General features: G+C 39.3%; 1 protein-coding gene across 1 annotated transcript in view; it reads right to left on the bottom strand.

The window, feature by feature from the left end:
• Window positions 1-20,397, bottom strand: part of Neurl4 (neuralized E3 ubiquitin protein ligase 4) — a 426,720-nt gene that overhangs the window by 10,207 nt on the left and 396,116 nt on the right. The window contains exons 23-24 of the mRNA XM_067148903.2: window positions 14,939-15,187; window positions 10,837-10,966 (exon numbers count right to left, since the gene is read on the bottom strand). Of these exons, the coding sequence (XP_067005004.1) occupies window positions 10,837-10,966; window positions 14,939-15,187 (379 nt within the window). The remainder of the gene's footprint in view (window positions 1-10,836; window positions 10,967-14,938; window positions 15,188-20,397) is intronic.

The following is a 20,397-nucleotide window of genomic DNA, read 5'->3' as shown; positions in this document are numbered from 1 at the left end:
TAAGCCTTGAGCAGACCCCTTGGTGCTATTCGACTGGAGTAGGCTATGTGCCGGCAGCGGGTTTCACCCTCTCCCTACTATCATATATCACGTCATTCATTTCATCTCTCATTAACTCCTCTGATGAGGTTGACGTCAGGAAGGGCATCCGGTCATTAAAAAAAAAAAAAAAAAACGCCATGACAAATTCATCTCACCTCATACCCGACCCCGTAGGGAAACGGGACAAGGGCTGGACAAACATATTACTTTGACTTCAAGGAAGTAACATTTGGTGAGTACCAGAAAGTTGTTGTCTAATAGCAGATATTTTACTTTGGTTGTATATTGCATAGTATTCGTGTGTGTTCTATTAATTTCGTACTGTACAGAAGTTGTTACTGAAGATTTTGTTGCTGTGGTGTGCAGCGATAAGTCATGGCGTAACTTGTACTGATACAAAAATTCGCCATGTGTTTTGTTTGTACTTGGTTTTGTTATTTGGCTGTTCTTTCGTAAGTGCACTTTAATTACCACTGTTTTCTTTAAGATCGCATTAAATTTTTACTATTGTCTTTTGTTAAGCAGAGTCAGAGGGTAGTAGGGAAATAAAATACCACCGTGAAAAAAAAACTGGTCCCTTGCCAGGGTTACGGCGAAGGTTGGTAAATAACCAGAAGCCAGAAAACATCTTGAGGCAACCTCTAGGGCTAACAACCCTAGTTGTAAAAGGATGGGTACCCGTCCAAAGCAAAGTCAAGTCAAAAAGCATGATGGCACAACATTTCAAGAAATATACCCCAGGGGGTAAATCTTCGGATAAATCCCTCGTCGTGAACGCCACGGCGCACGAGTCTCGTTCGGATTCTGGGGGAGACTAGACATCATGCAAGAGACGAGTCGGAGCATCTCGGTGTACCCCGAAGAGTCAAAAACTCAGGCCAAAATCTAAAACCTTTCTAGCAACTTTCAACATAAATTCACTTACACAAACTGGCAAGCTGAAAACCCATACCAAAGCTCTTAACGAAAATCAGATATCCATAATGGACCTACAGGAAACAAGGTACCCAGATGAAGAGATTTTTGAATCCGAAGGCTACCGATTTTTCAAGAGCAAAGCGCAAAGAGGAATCCTCAATGGAGCTGTGATGCTTGGAACCGTGTTTGCTGTTAGAACCAAGATCCTTAAATCGATTGCAAATTTCGAACCTGTGAATGACAGATTGTCTATACTCACAATTAAATGCGCGAACAAAACCTACGCCCTAGTTAATGCACATGCTCCTACAAACGATAAGAACAAGTCTGATCCAGACGAAGTTGATAATTTCTGGGACCTACTGGATGAAAAATTAAACAAAATCCCCAAACACCATGTCAAGCTTCTTTTGCGTGACTTCAATGCCCAACTAGGTCGTGAACAGAAGTACAAGAAAGTTATAGGATATTACCCTGCTCACAAAAGAACCAATCCCAACGGCAAAAGACTGGTGTCCATTTGCGAAAATCACAACCTGAAGGTCATGTCGACCCACTTTTGCCATCTACCCAGAAAGCAAATGACTTGGCGTTCTCCAGTCCAAGCTCTTGGAGAGTTCCAAATTGATCATGTTGCAATCTCCAGGAGAAACAGCCCTGAGATTATGAATGTCAAGGTAAAGAAAGGCATCAATGTAGCCTCAGATCATTATATGTCTCTTATCAAATTCAAACCAATTCCCGCAAACACAAGGAAGACAACCAAACAGATCACACGCTTCGACAATGATAAACTTCGGCAAAGGGTCGAGGAGTTCCAGGAGAAGACTAGCCCAAATGACTGTGACTTTAACAACGCCAAAAGTCGTTGCAGAAATAAAGAGAAGCAAAAAAAATGCCTGGTGGAATGGTACCTGCGAATCAGTCCTCCAAGAAAGACTCAATGCGTGGAAACAGTACTACTCTACGAAGTCAGAAATTGATTGGGAAACCTACAAAAACCCAACGTGCCCAAGCAGCTAGGGTGTTCAGAACTGAGAAACGTAAATACGAAAAATCTCTCATTGAAAAGATGGAACAAAACTTTAGGAAGAATGAAAGCAGAGAGTACTACAGAGCCTTCAAACGCAAACTCACTGGCTATAAACCACCATCTCTATGCTTTGAGTGAAAGGACGGCGCACTGGCGACGTCAAATGACGAAAATTGCAGCATTCTTGCAGATTACTTCAAGAATTTACTCAATTGCTCTAAACCGCAAAGCGCCATTGAGACCAAGGAACCCTTACTCAGGTACCCAGATTCCAGACGACCCGACAGAGACGGAATCAAGCGCCACATTGTCCGTCTCAAAAATAACAAAGCGCCGGGGGAAGACTCAGTAGTAGCAGAACTATGGAAATATGCCCCAGAGGAATCACTTGATATCTCGCAAAAAGCAAATAGAAGAAATTTGGAACAAGGAGACCCTACCCGAAGATTGGAAAATAGCTTTGATCCATCCATTACACAAAAAAGGCAGCATGAAGAACATCAACAACTACAGAGGAATATCTTTGCTACCCGTGACTTACAAAATTCTATCACTTGCCATCCTGGAGCGTTTGGAAGCACAAGTCGAACATCAAATAGGTGAATACCAAGGAGGGTTCAGAAAAGGTCGCTCAACAGCTGAACAGATCCAAAATCTCAAAACGATCATCAGATATTGTACACTAAGGTCCAAGCAGTATGTGTCTGTCTTTGTGGACTCCATTGACTGGGAAGTCCTGCTAAACATCTTAAATGAATTTGGAGTTGATTTGAAACTGCTGGCATTAATTAGAGCCACCCTGACCGATACAAAATCCAAGGTGAAGTTCCACGGATGTCTCTCGCATTCCTTTGACATCAAAACAGGAGTCCGACAAGGTGATGGGCTATCCCCGATACTCTTCAACTGTGTTCTTGAAAAGATCATCAGAACCTGGCGGGTGAGATTACAGGAAACCAACTACAGTCCATTGAGAATAGGAACCAAATCTAAGCGGATCGCAACAGACTGCTTAGCATTTGCCGATGATATTGCTGTTCTCTCAAACGACATAGAAACCGCTAGAGCTCAAGTTGAAATTTTAAAGGAAATTGCCGAACAAACTGGTTTGCAGATATCGTTTGAGAAAACAGAAGTAATGACTAACATCAAAGAGGCTCCACCAAAACTCCATACAAAATACGGGCACATCACCCGAGTAGACAAATTCAAATACCTGGGCGAGATCATCATGAAAAATGGACTGGACAAAGAAGCACTTCAGGAGCGAGTACGCAAACTGGAAATAGCCTACCAAACATCCCGCACAATCTACAACAAAAAATGCCTTTCCCAAAACAACAAGATACGTCACTATGAAACAGTTCTGAAGCCAGTAGTTCTATATGCAGCCGAAACCCTGTCTCTAAATGCCAACAAAGGACTCCTTGAAGAACTGGAGAAAAGAGAACGCAAAATTATGAGAGGAATCTTGGGATCAAAGTACAGAAATGGAATGCATCAAAAGAGATCCAACAAGGAAGTCTACAGCAAAATAGAGAAAATTACCGACACAATCAGAAAAAGACGGGTACGATTTTACGGTCATCTGAAAAGAATGGACGGAAGAAAGTTAACTAAAGAAATCTTTCACTTTTTTGATTCAAACCCCAAAACCACAATTCCCTAGTTTAGAAAAAACCAAAGAAGACCTGGAAATGCTACATATCTCAGCTGAAGACGCCCTTAACAGAGATCTCTTCCGCAAGAAAATATTGACGAACGGGCTAAACCGAGACGAGCAACCGAAGAGAAGACACGGTGCCCCTTGGACAGAGGAGCGTAAACAGGCCCACTCACAAAGAATGAGGGAAATTTGGGCTCTAAAGAAGGCCAAGTTCAGTGTCAAATGCAACAAGACTTAACGTGGTCCCTGATGGCCCCAGCGAATTTTAAATATTATAATAATAATAATAATAATAATAATAATAATAATAATAATAATAATAATAATAATAATAATAATAATAATAATTGCTTTACGTTCCATTAACTATTTTTACGAATTTCGGAGAGACGCCGAGGTGCCAGAATTTAGTCCCGCAGGAGTTCATTTACGTACCAGTAAATCTACCGACACGAGGCTGAAGTATTTGAGCACCTTCAAATACCACTGGACTGAGCCAGGATTGAACCTGCCAAGTTGGGGTTAGAAGACCAGCGCCTCAACAGTCTGAGCCAGTCAGCCACCTGGGGAAATTTATTAAATGCATCCTGCACCCTTCGAGCCCATAAAAAATATTATTTGTCTATTTTCTCCGCCGATGTACTTTACACTTCAATACTGAGGTTTTTTATGTGCCGTAGTTTACCTCTGATTCTGTACAAACGAAAAATAGCCCCTGTAAACTCCCCGTCCTCTTTAGTTCATAAAAGTAATTTGCAGCTTAGTTTATTCTGCTTTTTATCTTGAAGTTATATACTGAATTTCACATATTTACATGCCGCCATTTTCCTGTGATTGTGTTACGCAGATCCGTTCAATATAGCAACCCTGTTCTCTTAATGTAGAATGCACCATAGTGAGCTACTATACCCTACACCTTAGCATGCTGAATTATGTTGGTTACAGAACTTCCCAGATTAGGATGGATATATGATATGTCAATCAATCAATCAATCAATCAATCAATCAATCAATCAATCAATCAATCAATCAATCAATCAATCAATCAATCAATCAGTCAGTCAATCAGTCAATCAATCAATCAATCAATCAATCACTACCGACATACATTTAGGGCAGTCGCACAGGTGTCAGACACTCTGTCAGTTGTTTATTTAGTCTTTCCTTACATGATTTCAGAGAAGTTGGAAATTTATTGAACATCTCCCTTGGTAAATAATTTCAATCTCTAATTCCTCTTCTTGTACCTAATATACTGGTATCATAAAGTTACTAATTTGGGACAAATAATTCAGGTTTCCTATGTGAACTGATTTCTGTAAAAACTGAAGTTTTTCTGGTGAGGTTCCATAATTTGGGACCATATTCTCATCGGGGTCTTACCAGTGACATATGCCCCCTCCTTTACATCCATACCACAGCCATAAATACCCTTATAATATGGAGATCTCTCTAACCTTTATTTACAAACTTGTTTATGTGATTACCCCAATGACGATATTTCCTTATGCGTAATACCTAGATCCCCATGAGGTACTACCATTCAATCAATGCAGTATTTAAAACTGAAAGGACTTTTGCTCTTGGTGAAACTCACAGCCAACTATTTGCACGAAGGAGCTGTACCAAAAGAGTGGGGAGTAGCTATAGCAGCAATCCAGTCAGCTTGACATGTGTTGTATATAAAATTTAGGAAAATTTTCTTCTTTTATTATAAAGGACATGTTAGGGAAATTACGGTACTAACTGGTTTGACAAAAGGCAGTTCCAGTTCAGGAAACTTTACTTCAGTGAGGCTCAAACTGTAGGATTCCACAAAAATATAGCACATATTTTATGAGGGCGGATCAAATATACACAGGAATTATTTTTAAAATTTATTGCACCAAACAAAAAGAACACACACAGAGATCACTTTTCTACATAGTGTCCTACGTTCGATACACATTTTCTCCATTGGATTGGTAAGTTTTTGATGCTGACCTGATAGAAAGAAGAGGGACACGTGCACAGCCAGTTGCGCACAAACTCTTCTACACTTGCATCATCAAACCGCTGTCCTCCTAGGTTTTGTTTGAGCGGTCCAAACAAATGGTAGTTGCAAGGTGATAAATCTGGACTGTACGGAGGGTGTACCAGAGGTGTCCAGTGAATTTCCTCCAGTTTTTCCCGCATTAAAGTGGCAGTATGTGGCCTTGCATTGTCATGGAGAAGACTGCCGTTCTGGACTGGTTGCTGGCATCGCTTATAGCGATATGCAGCTTTTGCTTCATCCAACAGGCAACAGTAACAGGCTGCATTAATTGTCCTTTGATCACAAAATCCATGAGCAAAACATCCGCAGAGTCCCAGAAAATGGTTGCAAGCACCTTTCTAGTAGATAGGCGAGTTTTGGCCTTGACCGGACCTGCTTTGTTTTTTGCCGCCACTCCATGCTTGCTTGCTTTGACTCTGGGGTGTAATGATGCACCCAAGTTTCATCACAAGTCACAATACAATGCAATAAATCCTCTCCTTCCTCCTCGTAGCGATGCAGGAGTCTCTGATATAGATGTTGATTCCCATAGGGAATCTGAAATATTTGTCCTGAATGAGCAAATTTATAATACCAATATAAATGGTCCGTTATTGGACATTATAAATTTTCCAGCTAGCTCATTCTTGGTTGCCAGCGTTTCGCCCTCGTGTGCTAGGGTGGGCTCATCAGTTGGTACCTAGCACACCTACCACGGTATGCACTAGCCAGCGTATTGGTAGGTGTGCTAGGTACCAACTGATGAGCCCACCCTAGCACACGAGGGCGAAACGCTGGCAACCAAGAATGAGCTAGCTGGAAAATTTATAATGTCCAATAACGGACCATTTATATTGGTATTATAAATTTGCTCATTCAGGACAAATATTTCAGATTCCCTATGGGAATCAACATCTATATCATCTGATGGCCAAGCAGGCATCAATTTTTAGTGATGAGACAAAGTCTCTTAGTGCATTGGCACTGCCGGTGGCTCCAGTTAGCCTACGCATTGGCCTCCACGGTATGCACTAGCCAGCGTATTGGTAGGTGTGCTAGGTACCAACTGATGAGCCCACCCTAGCACACGAGGGCGAAACGCTGGCAACCAAGAATGAGCTAGCTGGAAAATTTATAATGTCCAATAACGGACCATTTATATTGGTATTGCAGGAGTCTCTGACAAACTTCCTGGCATAAAGTTTTTTGTTCCTGGTTGAGGAGACGAGGAACCCACCTGGCAGACAATTTCCTGAAATGGAGCTCATCTCGGATGATGGTTTGAACACTTCCAAAACTTACTCCTACGGCTAAAACAATTTGTGAAATTTTAAATCACCGATCTTCACCAATAATGTCTTGAATGGCAACAATGTTGTCTGCATTGATGCTTGTCTGTGGTCTCCTTTCACGAGGTTCATTTTCCACAGCTTCTCTTCCTGCCACAAATTATTTAGCCTACTCATACTCTCGAGTCTGCAAAAGTGTTTCTTCCCCAAACTGTGTGTGGAACTGTCTCAACATTTCGGAAGGTTTGGTGCCCTCTTCTGCTCACTCATTGCGCACTGAAGCAACCCAGCTCTCCACTGTCGTTCATTTGCACAAACCCCTTCTCCAGGCACCCCCACCAACATCCTGGCAAAGCCCCACCTCAGAATTATTACGAACAACAGTGGTACATTCAAATTCCCATTTATATTTGATCCACCTTCGTAGATTCAGGAGATAAAATGGACTGTATTTGCTATAGAATTAGACAACAGAGTGATAGAATGGATGGCTACATTTCTAGAAAGTACAACTCAGGGAATTAGAGAGGTGAAGCATTATCTTATTCTGTAGTGATTAATACGGGGGTTTTGCAAGCTGGTGTTACTGGACCTTTATGTTTTCAGATTTAAATAAATACAAAGGCAGATCGGAAAGTAACGCACAATAATTTTTTTCTCAAAAAGTTTTATATGAACCAAAACGAAACAAATCACAAATGAACTTACATCTTTGACCTACTTTTCTACATAGTCACCATAGGAAATTTTAATTGTCTGCAATAAGGTTCGTAAGTGCACACACCGGTCTTTCAAAATTGCTGCTCCATGGCGCGGACATTCTGCGGAGCTGAAGCCGTTACCGGCTGCTCCGAGACATTGCTACGGTTCGGACAGTCTTCTCCGTACACACCACGCATGTTCCTATGAATTTCATTGGTATGCAGTTTGGCCCACAAATATTGAACTACACTTCGCTGCTCTTCACACGTGGACAACTGTATCATGCGCGCTATGTTCATTTCGTAGTTCAGGCTTCTCTTGGTAAAGCTGCACATGAAAACAACATACCCCCAGTAGCGCACACTTCAAACTATATCTCGTAAAATTTCAACATTCCAGTTGCAATACCAGGGGAGAAAAAAATTATTGTGCTCCATTGATGCTTTCACGGCCTGTACTTATAGACATGATACTGTATAGGCTTTTGGGCTTATGCCGGGTCAAGAAAATAAGGTGAAATTCTTTACATTTTGCAGAGAACTGTGCTCTGCGTCATCAGAAGAAAATCTTGACTGTCCACGAGAGAGGCTTCTTAAACAAAGTACCACATGGGGATCACAGTACATACTTAGGCGTTAATATAAGGAAAGATATTCATTGGGGTAACCACATTAACAGGATTGTAAATAAAGGTTACAGAGCTCTTCATATGGTTATGATAATATTTAAGGGTTGTAGTACAGACACAATAGAGAGGGCACAGAAGTCTCTGGCAAGACCCCGATTTGAGAGCGTAGTTCCAGTGTATGGTGGACCCTCACCAAAGGATTACTGGATTAGGGAGCTGGAAAAAAAAAAAAAAGCACAGCACAATTTGTTCTGGGTGATTTCTGTCACAAGAGTGGTGTTATGAAAATGTTGCCAACTTTGGGCAGGGAAGACTTGGGATAGATAAGTTAACATGTTTTATTTATCCTTTGTTAGGGATGTACTCCCTTTCTTACACTTAACCAGTCTTAACCTAGAACACTCTTAATAATAATAACTACTTAAAAAAAAAATACATTAACATTAAAAACAGTAATGGTACAGTAGAGTCTTGCAAATCCAAGGCTCCATTAAATTCAAGCGATACATGAATTTTTATTTTCACAAATTTCAAAAGGGTTTTCTACAGCATTTCATTCCCTGCTTATTCCTGCCATGTCATCATACCACCTGGGTGACTACCCTAAATACTCTACTGAGATCATGCACGTGTTTGTTGTCGTGCCTGAAGCTAAAATGTTTTTGAGAAAGAAGGATCTGCCTATTAAAGCAGTTTTATTGCTGGACAACACAGGGTCACATCCAGACGAACAGGAACTAGTATGTGATGGAATTAGTGCGTTACTTTTGCCCCCTAACAGAACAATGTAATAGGTTTGATACATCGTATGGATCAGGGAATTCTGGAATGTCAAAGAAATAATAATTTAAAAAAAAAAAAAAGTATCGCAACCGCCTGCTACATTCACTCCTGGAGCAACAGAAACTTGATCAAACAGACAACCATGAGGAACATAGTATATCAGTTAACAGAATCATGGGATGAAGTGAGGCCAGAGACACTCACAAAATCGTGAAAGAAGGTATCGCTGACAGTAACTCAGACGATAGCAATGATGATGATATACCAAACTTGTCAGATCTAATCTCACAGATACCTGGATATCAAGATGCTAGTGAAATCGCAGTTACGGAATGGATGAAGAGTGATTAATGGTATGAACTTACAGACTCATCAATCATTGAAATGTTGAATGAACCAATAGAAGATAGCGAGGAATAAGTTTTAGTAAAAAGACGGTGCCAAATATGTCTCACTGCGAGGGTCTCACTAAATTGGAGGTGGCATTACGCTACACAGAACAACAACCTGGGGCAACTACCACCGACACCCTGCTCTGCAAGGTGGCGTGACATTGCTGCACAGAAACAATCCAAACTTCAGAAACAGAAGTCAATGAAGGACTTGTTTCCAAAAATGATCTTAATCCATGCCATAACATTGTAAGAAATGACAATACAGGACCTTAGTTTCAATCATTGCCTATTTTTAAAAATGTTTTATGATTTTCTCTGTGTTGCTCCGTGTAGTTCTAGAACTATTTTGCTTTACGTCGCACCGACAGAGATAGGTCTTACGGCGACGATGTGATAGGAAAGGGCTAGGACTGGGAAGGAAGTGGCCGTGACTTTAATTAAGGTACAGCCCGACAATTGCCTGGTGTGAAAATGGGCAACCACGGAAAACCATCTTCAGGGCTGCTGACAGTGGGGTTCGAACCCATTATCTCCTGGATGCAAGCTCATAGCTGCGCGCCCGGTTCCACGTAGTTCAAGTTATTCCAAATCCGAGGTGCCTTCCCCCAATTACCTCGGATTATAGAGACTCTACTTATTATAATAAAATTATCAAACCTAGTGACATTAGATAGAATCATTATGTATAAAAAATAAGTATACATACAAAAAACACATTGTATGTACATAAAAAACAAATGAATATTAAATACTAGATATACTAAATAAAATAACACTTCAAAAAAATATAATTTCAAGAGGATGGAGACAATCAGCCACCAGAGGGATGGCATGGAATGACATTAGTAGATGAATAATGGATGGAGTTTTTAAAGGTAGGAAACTTCATACGATGAAGATAAATTTGGAATTCAAGAGACCAAATTGGGGCAAATTATTTCTAGGATGAGGAATTAGGGATTGGAATAATTTACCAAGGTAGATGTTTAGTATATTTCCAACTTCTCTGAAATAATTCAAGAAAAGACTAGGAAAACAACTGAAGGGTAATCTGCCACATGGGTGACAGCACTAAATGCACATCAGTGGTGACTGACCAAGTGACTGGCATTTACCTTGTGTGGAAAAGGGAAATCACAGAAAACCATTTTCAGAGCTTGATCCCACCATATCTCAAATGCAAGCTCACAGTTATACGATGACTGCATAGCCAACTTACTTTTTCGTCAATTTGTAACCGTGATATGTGAGATGAAAATTGAACATAACCACAGTTAACGAATAAACTGATAACTTGTTACCGAAATGCTCCAGATAAGTACAACACACAATACCATTGATACAACAACAATTTTTTAATACTTACTCATTCTTAGTAGCAAAGGCAGCTGAGATAGCATATCTAATGCTTGGAGAAAACAGTAATTGTGAACCATCTGAGTCATCTTCTTTCGACTTGTCTTTCTTAGACACACATCTCTCAAGTCCTAGTTCACCTGTAAAGGCAAGCAATAAAGACACGTTATTGTTTATTGTGGCCTCTTCATGATGCATGCACCAGTAAAAGTGTGGGAAAATTCAGAACATGTCTCATGAATTGAGGTAACAGAATGAATTCATTATTGAAGTAAGCACTCGTACTTGAGTTTAGGTGAAGGAACTGACCTCCGTCTGCACTATACTAAGTAATAAACACACATTTTTATTATAAAATTATGTACCTTTCAGCATTCAGTCTGAAATCCTCTGTGGATGAACTATGCACCTCCAAGTGTTTGCAACTAGCGAGTCCAGCGAGTTATTTAAGAGGGAGTCTCACCGCCATTACCTACATCTCTCTCATCCTCGGCCGAGTCCATTATTCTCTCAGGTAACCTATACTCCTCTATTTGTCTGACATGACTCCTCATGTTCCCAAGTTCAGAGCTCCCTCTGCCACCTGGGCAGCAACAGGCAAAGGATAACGTTGATGTATTCCTTCGTCCACCTACTTGGAGATGCCCTTCACTAATTGCTGAGGAGCTACACTTCGAGTGAGTAGCATAATAATAATAATAATAATAATAATAATAATAATAATAATAATAATAATAATAATAATAATAATAATAATAATAATAATAATAATAATAATAATAACAACAACAATAATAATAATAATAATAATAATGTTATTTTGCTTTACGTCCCACTAACTACTTTTAAGGTCTTCGGAGACGCCGAGGTGCCGGAATTTAGTCCTGCAGGAGTTCTTTTACGTGCCAGTAAATCTACCGACACGGGGCTGTCGTATTTGAGCACCTTCAAATACCACCGGACTGAGCCAGGATCAAACCTGCCAAGTTGGGGTTAGAAGGCCAGCGCCTTAACCATCTGAGCTACTCAGCCCGGCATAATTATAATTAGTACTTCAATCACATGAAGTTTAGTCAAATATCATGGTAAAAAAAAAAGATCATTGAAGCAGCCTGCAGAATGATGTAAAAATGAGATTCAATGGATTGCTCATTGCTATAAATTGCTATAAATTGAGGGGAGATTTTCATATTTCAGCTCAGTACGTCACACAGTTGGCAAAGACTCGCCATCACCACCAATGTTCCTGTCCAAATTCCCTTTGGTCAACTCTTGTTCTTTTCCAATCCTGCCAGTATTAATTAAGTCTAGAGAGTTGAGACAGCAATATGTAAAATGAAAAACAAGTCTGCTGGACTGGATGAGTTCAGTGTGGACATGATCAAAGCACTTGGAATACAATATTTGTATAGAATACAAAATGAAATCTCTACTGAATGGAGGCAAGGTGTGATCATTCCACTATTTAAGAACGGTGACTGAAAGAAGTGTAATAACTATATAGCTATAACCCTTCTAATCTCATAGGTTAAAAATTTACAAGTCCATCCTGGAGAGAAAAATCAGAAAATTTGCTGAATTTAAACTTGAGGAAGAACAACATGGATTTAGACGGGTCAGATCAAGCCCGTACCTCATTTCTTTGACAAGAATGCTTCTTGAAAAATATTGGGAATAGAATAGTTACATTTGTAATCTTGGATATTGAAAAGACATATGATCACTTACCAGATAAAGAAATGCCAGATGAGATTACAGCTCAAGTTAAACAATTATATAAAGAAAGAAAGAGCTGTGTGCAAATTTAAGAAGGCAGGTCAAGTTCTGAAAAGAGAGCGAGTCCAACAAGGAAGTTGTTTATACTGGACAAGGTTATAAAAGCAGGAGCAGATGTATAACCTAAACTAAATCTTTGGCAAGAAGTATTTGAAAGAATGGGATTGGTCATGTCATCAGTCGAACAAAAAAGTTGATTTGGTGATGAGTAGAGCCCGGATTTCCATGCAAATGCATGTTTTTAAATAAGCTGGTTACATCTCTCAAACTTTGCAGATCGGGCGAGTTGGCCGTGCGGTTAGGAGCGCGCGGCTGTGAACTTGCATCCGGGAGATAGTGGGTTCGAACCCCACTGTCAGCAGCCCTGAAAATGGTTTTCCGTGGTTTCCCATTTTCACACCAGGCAAATGCTGGGGCTGTGCCTTAATTAAGGCCACGGCCGCTTCCTTCCAACTCCTGGGCCTTCCTATTCCATTGTCACCATAAGACCTATCTGAGTCGGTGAGACGTAAAACCACTAACAAAAAACTTTGCAGATATACGTTTTATGGCTAAACCATTCCAAATAACTGTTGTTTTCCCCTGCATGTTTTGGCCTTTTTAGGAGAAAATTCATGCATAATGTATATTTTGAAGATTTTGGATTTAATAGTGAATATTTGGACGTTTAATATTGCATAATATGACTTTTCTTCTGACTTTGGTGCATATATAATGTTAACTTGCATGATAGTACCTCTTATGAATGCTGGTGTGCAGAATTTGGGACCATTTTTCCACGTTATACAGTATGTCTATTACTGAGAGATGGCGACAATATATTCCTGGCATCCTATGTTACACCCAAAGGTAAAGGTCCTATAATCCAATTGACCAAACACTTTATCTGTTGCTAGAGGAAACATTGACGTAACCTGGAGGTCCCCACGTCGATCTCTGTAATTCTTAGGAATAAGGTGTCCCAGTTATACAGTGCTATAAATTGAACCTTAAATTGTGCATTACTCACTGATGGCTCATTTGTTCGTCTTAGTCTGTGACACCGCGCGCGTTACTGAGATAGCAGCTTACAAACCTTGGTTTTGCACTGAACCCACTTTCATTGTTATCCTGGAATTTCCTACCCGGAATTCTCACTCGTCACACGTCTTTGTTATCCCAGCAGGCAATCGTTATCAATTTTGGAGGAAATTTAAAAGTATCTCCAATCATCGCACGGAGAAGTAGCTGCAGCAGCTAGGGATAGGTTGAACAAAGTGATCCGTTCAAATCCTGACTTTGAATTCGTCAAACTTAGTATGCACCTATCATGTCTTGTGACGTAAAAGATAATTTTCTGTGTTGAAGAATATGCTGACAGATAAACGGGTGAGCTTAAATCAAGACAATTTGGAGAAATTACGGTAGTTGTACAATGTTTCAAAAGGAACGGAATTTTGGTAGTGCATATTTTCCAGTTTATTGTGCATGTTTTGCCATATGAAAGTGTATGAATGCATACATATTTTGAGATTTGATAGTGCATGAAATCCGGGCTCTAGTGATGAGTTGAAATCCTGAAGCAATCCACCTGAGAGTGCAAAATGAAGTAGAAGTTTTTAGTAACTTCAAATACCTTGCGAACTTCATTTCTTCTGACAATTCCATAAACAAGAAATAGGGAATAGGACACAAGCTGTATCAAAATTCTACCAATCTGTTTGTCAACTACTTTGGGTGACGCATTTCCCTTAACTTCAAAGATCACACTGTAAAAATATATCCTGTACCAACTGTAACCTTCGGACTGGAAGCAGCAACTTTGACTCGACCTGCAAAAATTCGCTTACAGGCCACTGAGAGGAACATCCCCCATTCTTGTCTTCAAAGGGTAAGGAGAGAGAAAATAGGGAACAAGAATATTTGGCAACAACTTGAACTGGACAAGAGTCTGTTGGAAAGTTTAGAATGGTATGGACATATAAGGAGGATGGCTCCAAATAGGACCTCAAGAGCAAACTCTGGAAGGAATGGTGTTAATAAAAGGCCCAGAGGTATGCCTCGTGATGGTTGGGGAAAACAAATTTCCCAAGACCTTCCCAAACTCAATGTAAATTGGCAGCAAAAAGTACATCATCAATGTAGACGCACAGGACGAATTGGGGGAAGCTTGTAAATACCCGCATCCGGTTTGCTGCAGTGGAGAATTGAGAATGATGGTGAGAGAGGCTCTCATTAACTCTTGTTTCCTTTGGTTATCCTTTCTTACTTTATTTATTTGACTGTCTCTCTTAAGTAACACTCCCCTGAGTAAAAGGTAGTGAAACATATCTTGTGAAGACTTAAAAAAATCTCACCTGGTAAAAGAAGTTTCCCATGGTCAAGTATTCTTCTTATATCACCTAGTTTTGCACCATAGAAAGCTACATGCCATTTATCAGAGGGTACATCTGCACCAGGTGGCTGACGTAATGAGAAGCGACACCAACCAAATGGAACACCATATTCTACAGGAGGATCTCCCTTATGATTGTAGGCCTGATCTCCACGGAGCTTGTAACATGTCTCACAATAGCAAACATTGTAATCACTGTTAAAAAACCCATCTGTAGGAACAAAAATAGGAATACATTAACTACAGACATTCACATGAACACAATCTTAAAAATGATATATATAAGCAAAACAATTTATCATATACTCTTCCTTTATGATTAAATAAGACATTTTCTTCTATTAAAAACAAGTAATCCCATGCCAGTACAACTCATTCAAGGCATTGCTCAGTTGAGACCATTTTTGCCAAGCCACATGGCCTGCAGATATTAGAATGTATAGTGCTGAGTACAATATATCCCCACTGTGTTGTCAGGTCCTCTGTTATTCAAGTCAGACAATTCAACAAATGACATCATGAGACTGAATGAATCTTATTCCAAGATCAAAATACTCTGGCTCCTTTGCAGATAAAATGTAAGGTAAACTTATGTGTACAGAGGAAGCCCACTAATCTGAATCCTGCCAGTCTGCAAACCTGGATAATCTGCACCCAAAAATTTGTGAATGAAATTTCAGACAAAAATGTTCTTATCTTACAATTATGACATCAAAATATGTACTGTAAAAATAATACCATACATTATTACTTACGGTACAGATCAGCACAGTTAACACTCAACAAACAGTGAAAACTACAAAACAAAACAGAACCTCACATGACTCAGTCAGTTTCTCCATCCATATGCAAAGATGTATGATGCAATACTCCAACATTCCTTCATAAAGCAACATTGCCTCACAAAGCCCATCTGATGTGACTGGCTATCTTCAGCAGCTGATAAAATGACAATGGCGTGAATGGCCTCCTCTGCGAACCATGTGACCTTGCCGCGGTGGGGAGGCTTGCGTGTCCCAATGATGCAAATCGCCGAGCCGCAGGTGCAACCATATCGGATGGGTATCTGTTGAGAGACCAGACTAACGAATGGTTCACCGAAAGGAGGGTAGCAGCCTTTCGGTAGTTGCAAGGGCGGCAGTCTAGATGATTGACGGATACGGCCTTGTAATAATACTCAACATGGCTTAGCTGTGTTGATACTGCTACATGGCTGAAAGCAACGGGAAACTACAACCGTAACTACCTCCCGATGACATGCAGCTCTCTCTGTATGAATGATGTACTGATGATGGCTTCCTCCCAGGTAAAATATTCCGGAGGTAAACTAGTCCCCCATTTGGATCTTCAGGTGGGGACTACACGAGAGGGGGCGATCATCAGGAAAAAGGATACTGACATTTTGCGAGTCGGAGCGTGGAATGTTAGAAGTTTGAATTGTTGTGGTAGGTTAGAGAATCTGAAAAGGGAGATGGATGGATAGGCTAAAGTTGTTTGAACAGTTGTGTGTGTCCCTGACTTAACACCACAAAATTAATCATTGGTGCTGTATACATTCCACCAAAGTTTCCTGTCCAAAAATATTTTGAACATTGCAGTGCTGTTGAAAAAATTATGTCAAATCTCGACAACCATTTATTGCTCATTGTTGGTGACTACAATCTACCACATCTTAATTGGATAGTAAATGATACATCTCCTGGCCTTATGTCAGTAGGTAACCACACTATGCAGTCCAGTTTAGTTATAGACACTTTTTCTTATCTCTGTTTAAATCAGTTTAATGCTATCCCAAATTTTCTGAATCACTTTCTTGACTTGGTTTTCAGTAACTCCAGCTCCACTGAAGTAAAATCTAGTAATGAAAGCATTGTCCCCCTCGATAGACACCACCCAGCTTTAGAGATTTCTTTACCTATAAATGAGCTATACAATTCCTTGCCTAGTGATAGTTTTTATTTTGACTTTTTAAATGGTGACTATAATGAACTAAATTATTATCTGTCACAGTTCAGCTGGAAGGTAATGTTTCAAAATGTATCAATTGATAAAGCAGTAGAAACCTTCTATTCAGTACTACATTATGGCATGGAACTTTACATCCCTGTACGGAATTTTAAGACTCCCAAATTCCCAAAGTGGTTTAATCATAAATTGAAGTCACTGATTATTGAAAAGAAGAAAGCACATAAGCGTTACAAAATATCAGGTCTCAATAGTGATTATCAGCATTTCTCGAAATTAAGAAATGAATGCAAGTGTGAATCTAAATCTTGCTATACAATGTATGTTTCCAACTGTGAACGAAGTATTACTTCCAATCCACAGAAATTCTGGCAATATCTAAGTTCTAAAAGGTCATGTAATAATATTCCTTCAACAATGCATCTTAATGAAGTTACAGCAGATACTGGAAAAAATACTGTCAATCTTTTTGCTAACCACTTTTCATCTGTTTATTCTTCTTATCAGAATAGTAGTAGTATGTCATATGATTATCCTTTCTCAATCAATCTATCAGTTATAAACGTTTGTAAGGCAGAAATTTACAACAAACTGATATCTCTGGAATTAAAGAAAACTGTAGGACCCGAAGGTGTTTCAACGTACCTGCTCAAGTACTGCTCATTTATTTTATGTGAAGCACTCTTTTATCTGTTCAACTTATGATTAAACCAAGGTGTTTTTCCAGTGGAATGGAAGAAAGGATTTGTTAGTCCAGTTTTCAAAAATGGTGATAAAACTGATATAAAACAATATAGACCAGTTATAATTTCTTCTCATATTTCCAAAATATTTGACTCAATAATTCTTGACAAAATCACACCTCTTTTTAGAAACATCATCATTGATGAGCAGCATGGATTCTTTTCAGGACGGTCAACCTGTAGCAATCTTCTTTTATTCTATCAGTTTCTCTTGGATGCAATAGAGAACCACTCCCAAGTGGACTGCATTTATACAGACTTCTCAAAAGCTTTTGACACTGTCGAACACGATATCTTGCTGCAAAAACTAACGGGCTACGGAATTAATGGGCCTCTCCTCTCATGGTTTGAATCATATCTTAAAAATCGCCTGCAGATTGTTAAAATAAGGAATCATTTTTCTGCGCCTATTATTGTTACCAGTGGAGTTCCTCAAGGGTCTCACCTTGCGCCCCTACTTTTTACTCGCTACATAAATGACATTAAAAATATACTTAAGAATTCTAAATTGCTTTTGTTTGCCGACGATGCAAAAAATTTTATGCAAATTAATTGTCCACTTGATTGTTTAAAACTTCAAGAAGATTTACATCATCTGGAAAAGTACTGTATTCAAAATGGGTTGAAACTTAATCATGAGAAATGTAAAATAATATAGTTTTTTTATATACAAGAAGAAAATAGCATTTCCGTACAAATTTGGAAATAACAACATTCTAACTCCTGTTTCACAAGTTAATGACCTTGGTGTTTTATTCAGTTATAACCTATCATTTAATGAACATATTGAAAATATTTGTAAGAAAGCATTTCAAAGATTGGGTTGCATTACTAGATATTCTAGGGAATTTTCAAACTTAGCTACCTATCGATTGCTGTATGTATCTATGGTACGCCCTATACTAGAATACTGTACACCTGTTTGGAACCCTTCTCATCAGACCTCTATCCATAGATTAGATTCAGTACAACATAAATTTCTTCGTCTAAATTCTTTTAGAGCAGGATTCTCATATGATAATGTTGATTATGCATCCCAACAACAGTCCTTAAATCTGCATAGCCTGTCACAACGCCGTGAATTATTGGATACACTCTTCATTTTTAAATTGCTTCATTCCTTGGTGAATTGTCCACAACTCCTTGCAAAAATTAACGTACATGTACCAGACAGACACACAAGGTTCAAGAATACATTGTCTACAAATTGGCATAGAACTAACTATGCATTCAATGGGCCAATTGAACGAATGTCAAGATCTCTAAACAAAGTGGATATTGATATATTTAACTGCTCATTGTCAAAATTTAGAACTCATCTACATAATCTCCAGAAATGACTATTACTTTCCTGTGCTTACTTGTAATATAACCTGTGTATATATCAGTACATATGTTCTACTTATACTCCATTGAACTTTCTTTTTACTGTGTTTTGTATTACTTTTGTATTACTTTCCTGTGCTTACTTGTAATATATCCTGTGTATATATCTCTACATATTTTTTTCTACTTATACTCCATTGAACTTTCTTTTTACTGTGTTTTGTCTATACTTCTCTACTGTTATGTAAAATGGTATTTCTGTTAATAAAGTATTATTATTATTATTATTATTATTAAAGTTAGATCTAGTTGGTATTGTTACCGAGTTTTGTGGATGTGCAGAGGTGAAAGAAGGTGCTGGGGTGAACAGGTCTCAAAATACGAAATTAAAGTTAATTTAATAAGGTTATATTTTCTTTTCCAGATCAATAAATAACAATTATAACAGGTACTCAGTAGTCTAGCAACAATTCGAAAGTGTACAATTACAGTGTTACAGGATTTGGGCTCCGAGAGCCAGACACACAATTCTTGAGCTATAAGCCCAACCTTACGATATACAAGATTCAACAAAGGGGCAGAAGACCCCAATCATGCCCAGGAGCTCTTGCTCCCAATTACACAGTGAAGCCTCCTGGTGGCACGAAGAAACAAATTTTTAAGAAAGAGCGACCCGCTCTTAAGTTCAAGCCTATCAAAGGCCACACCAAACTCCACTTTCAAGTTGACCTCCAAACACAAATAACACAGGGGTAAAACTACCCAACCTACTGCCGGCCTATTCAGTGAAGAAACAGGACCATTACGTGGCCTCCAAAATACCAACTTGAGAGGAGGCGAAACTGCACTCCTAATATACTTTACTAAAACCTACTTGGCACTAGGCCGCCAATGCAAGGGCTAATCCCATACTAAAGAGGTGACTTATATAAGAAAACGATTTACATTACATTAGGAGGGAAGAAACAGTTGTGAAAATAAGTTCACCTCAAAGCAATATGAGTGGGAGCTCGAGAGGGTTAAGCACTCTCTATCCCAAATTGTAGTTTAAAAAGATAGAATAGATACCAAGTGTCTTTACATTTTAGAGGAAAGTTACATAGTCAAAGGCTTCGGACCTGCCCCGAGAGTTAAACTGCTGAGCTAGCAAGAAAAGAAGTTATTAAAAGGCCATTACCTGGTGGTTGAACTGCTGCCCGAAGAAAGAGGCGCTTCCCGCCCCCTGCTACATAATTTACACGATAGATGTTACTGAAGTGGCGCGGAGACCCGAAAATCAGCAGTTTATATACCCTCGTGGAAAGTTCGAGGCGTTTCAGGAATGAGAACACCCGCCCACAAGCCTTTTATTGGATAATGGCAAAAACTACTACACTAAACGAAGAAG

This window comes from Anabrus simplex, chromosome 6 (genome assembly GCF_040414725.1).
Source record: "Anabrus simplex isolate iqAnaSimp1 chromosome 6, ASM4041472v1, whole genome shotgun sequence".
Classification (NCBI taxonomy): Eukaryota; Metazoa; Arthropoda; class Insecta; order Orthoptera; family Tettigoniidae; genus Anabrus; species Anabrus simplex.
The sequence above is the reverse complement of the archived record's forward strand: the minus strand, read 5'-3'. Positions and strand labels throughout refer to the sequence as shown.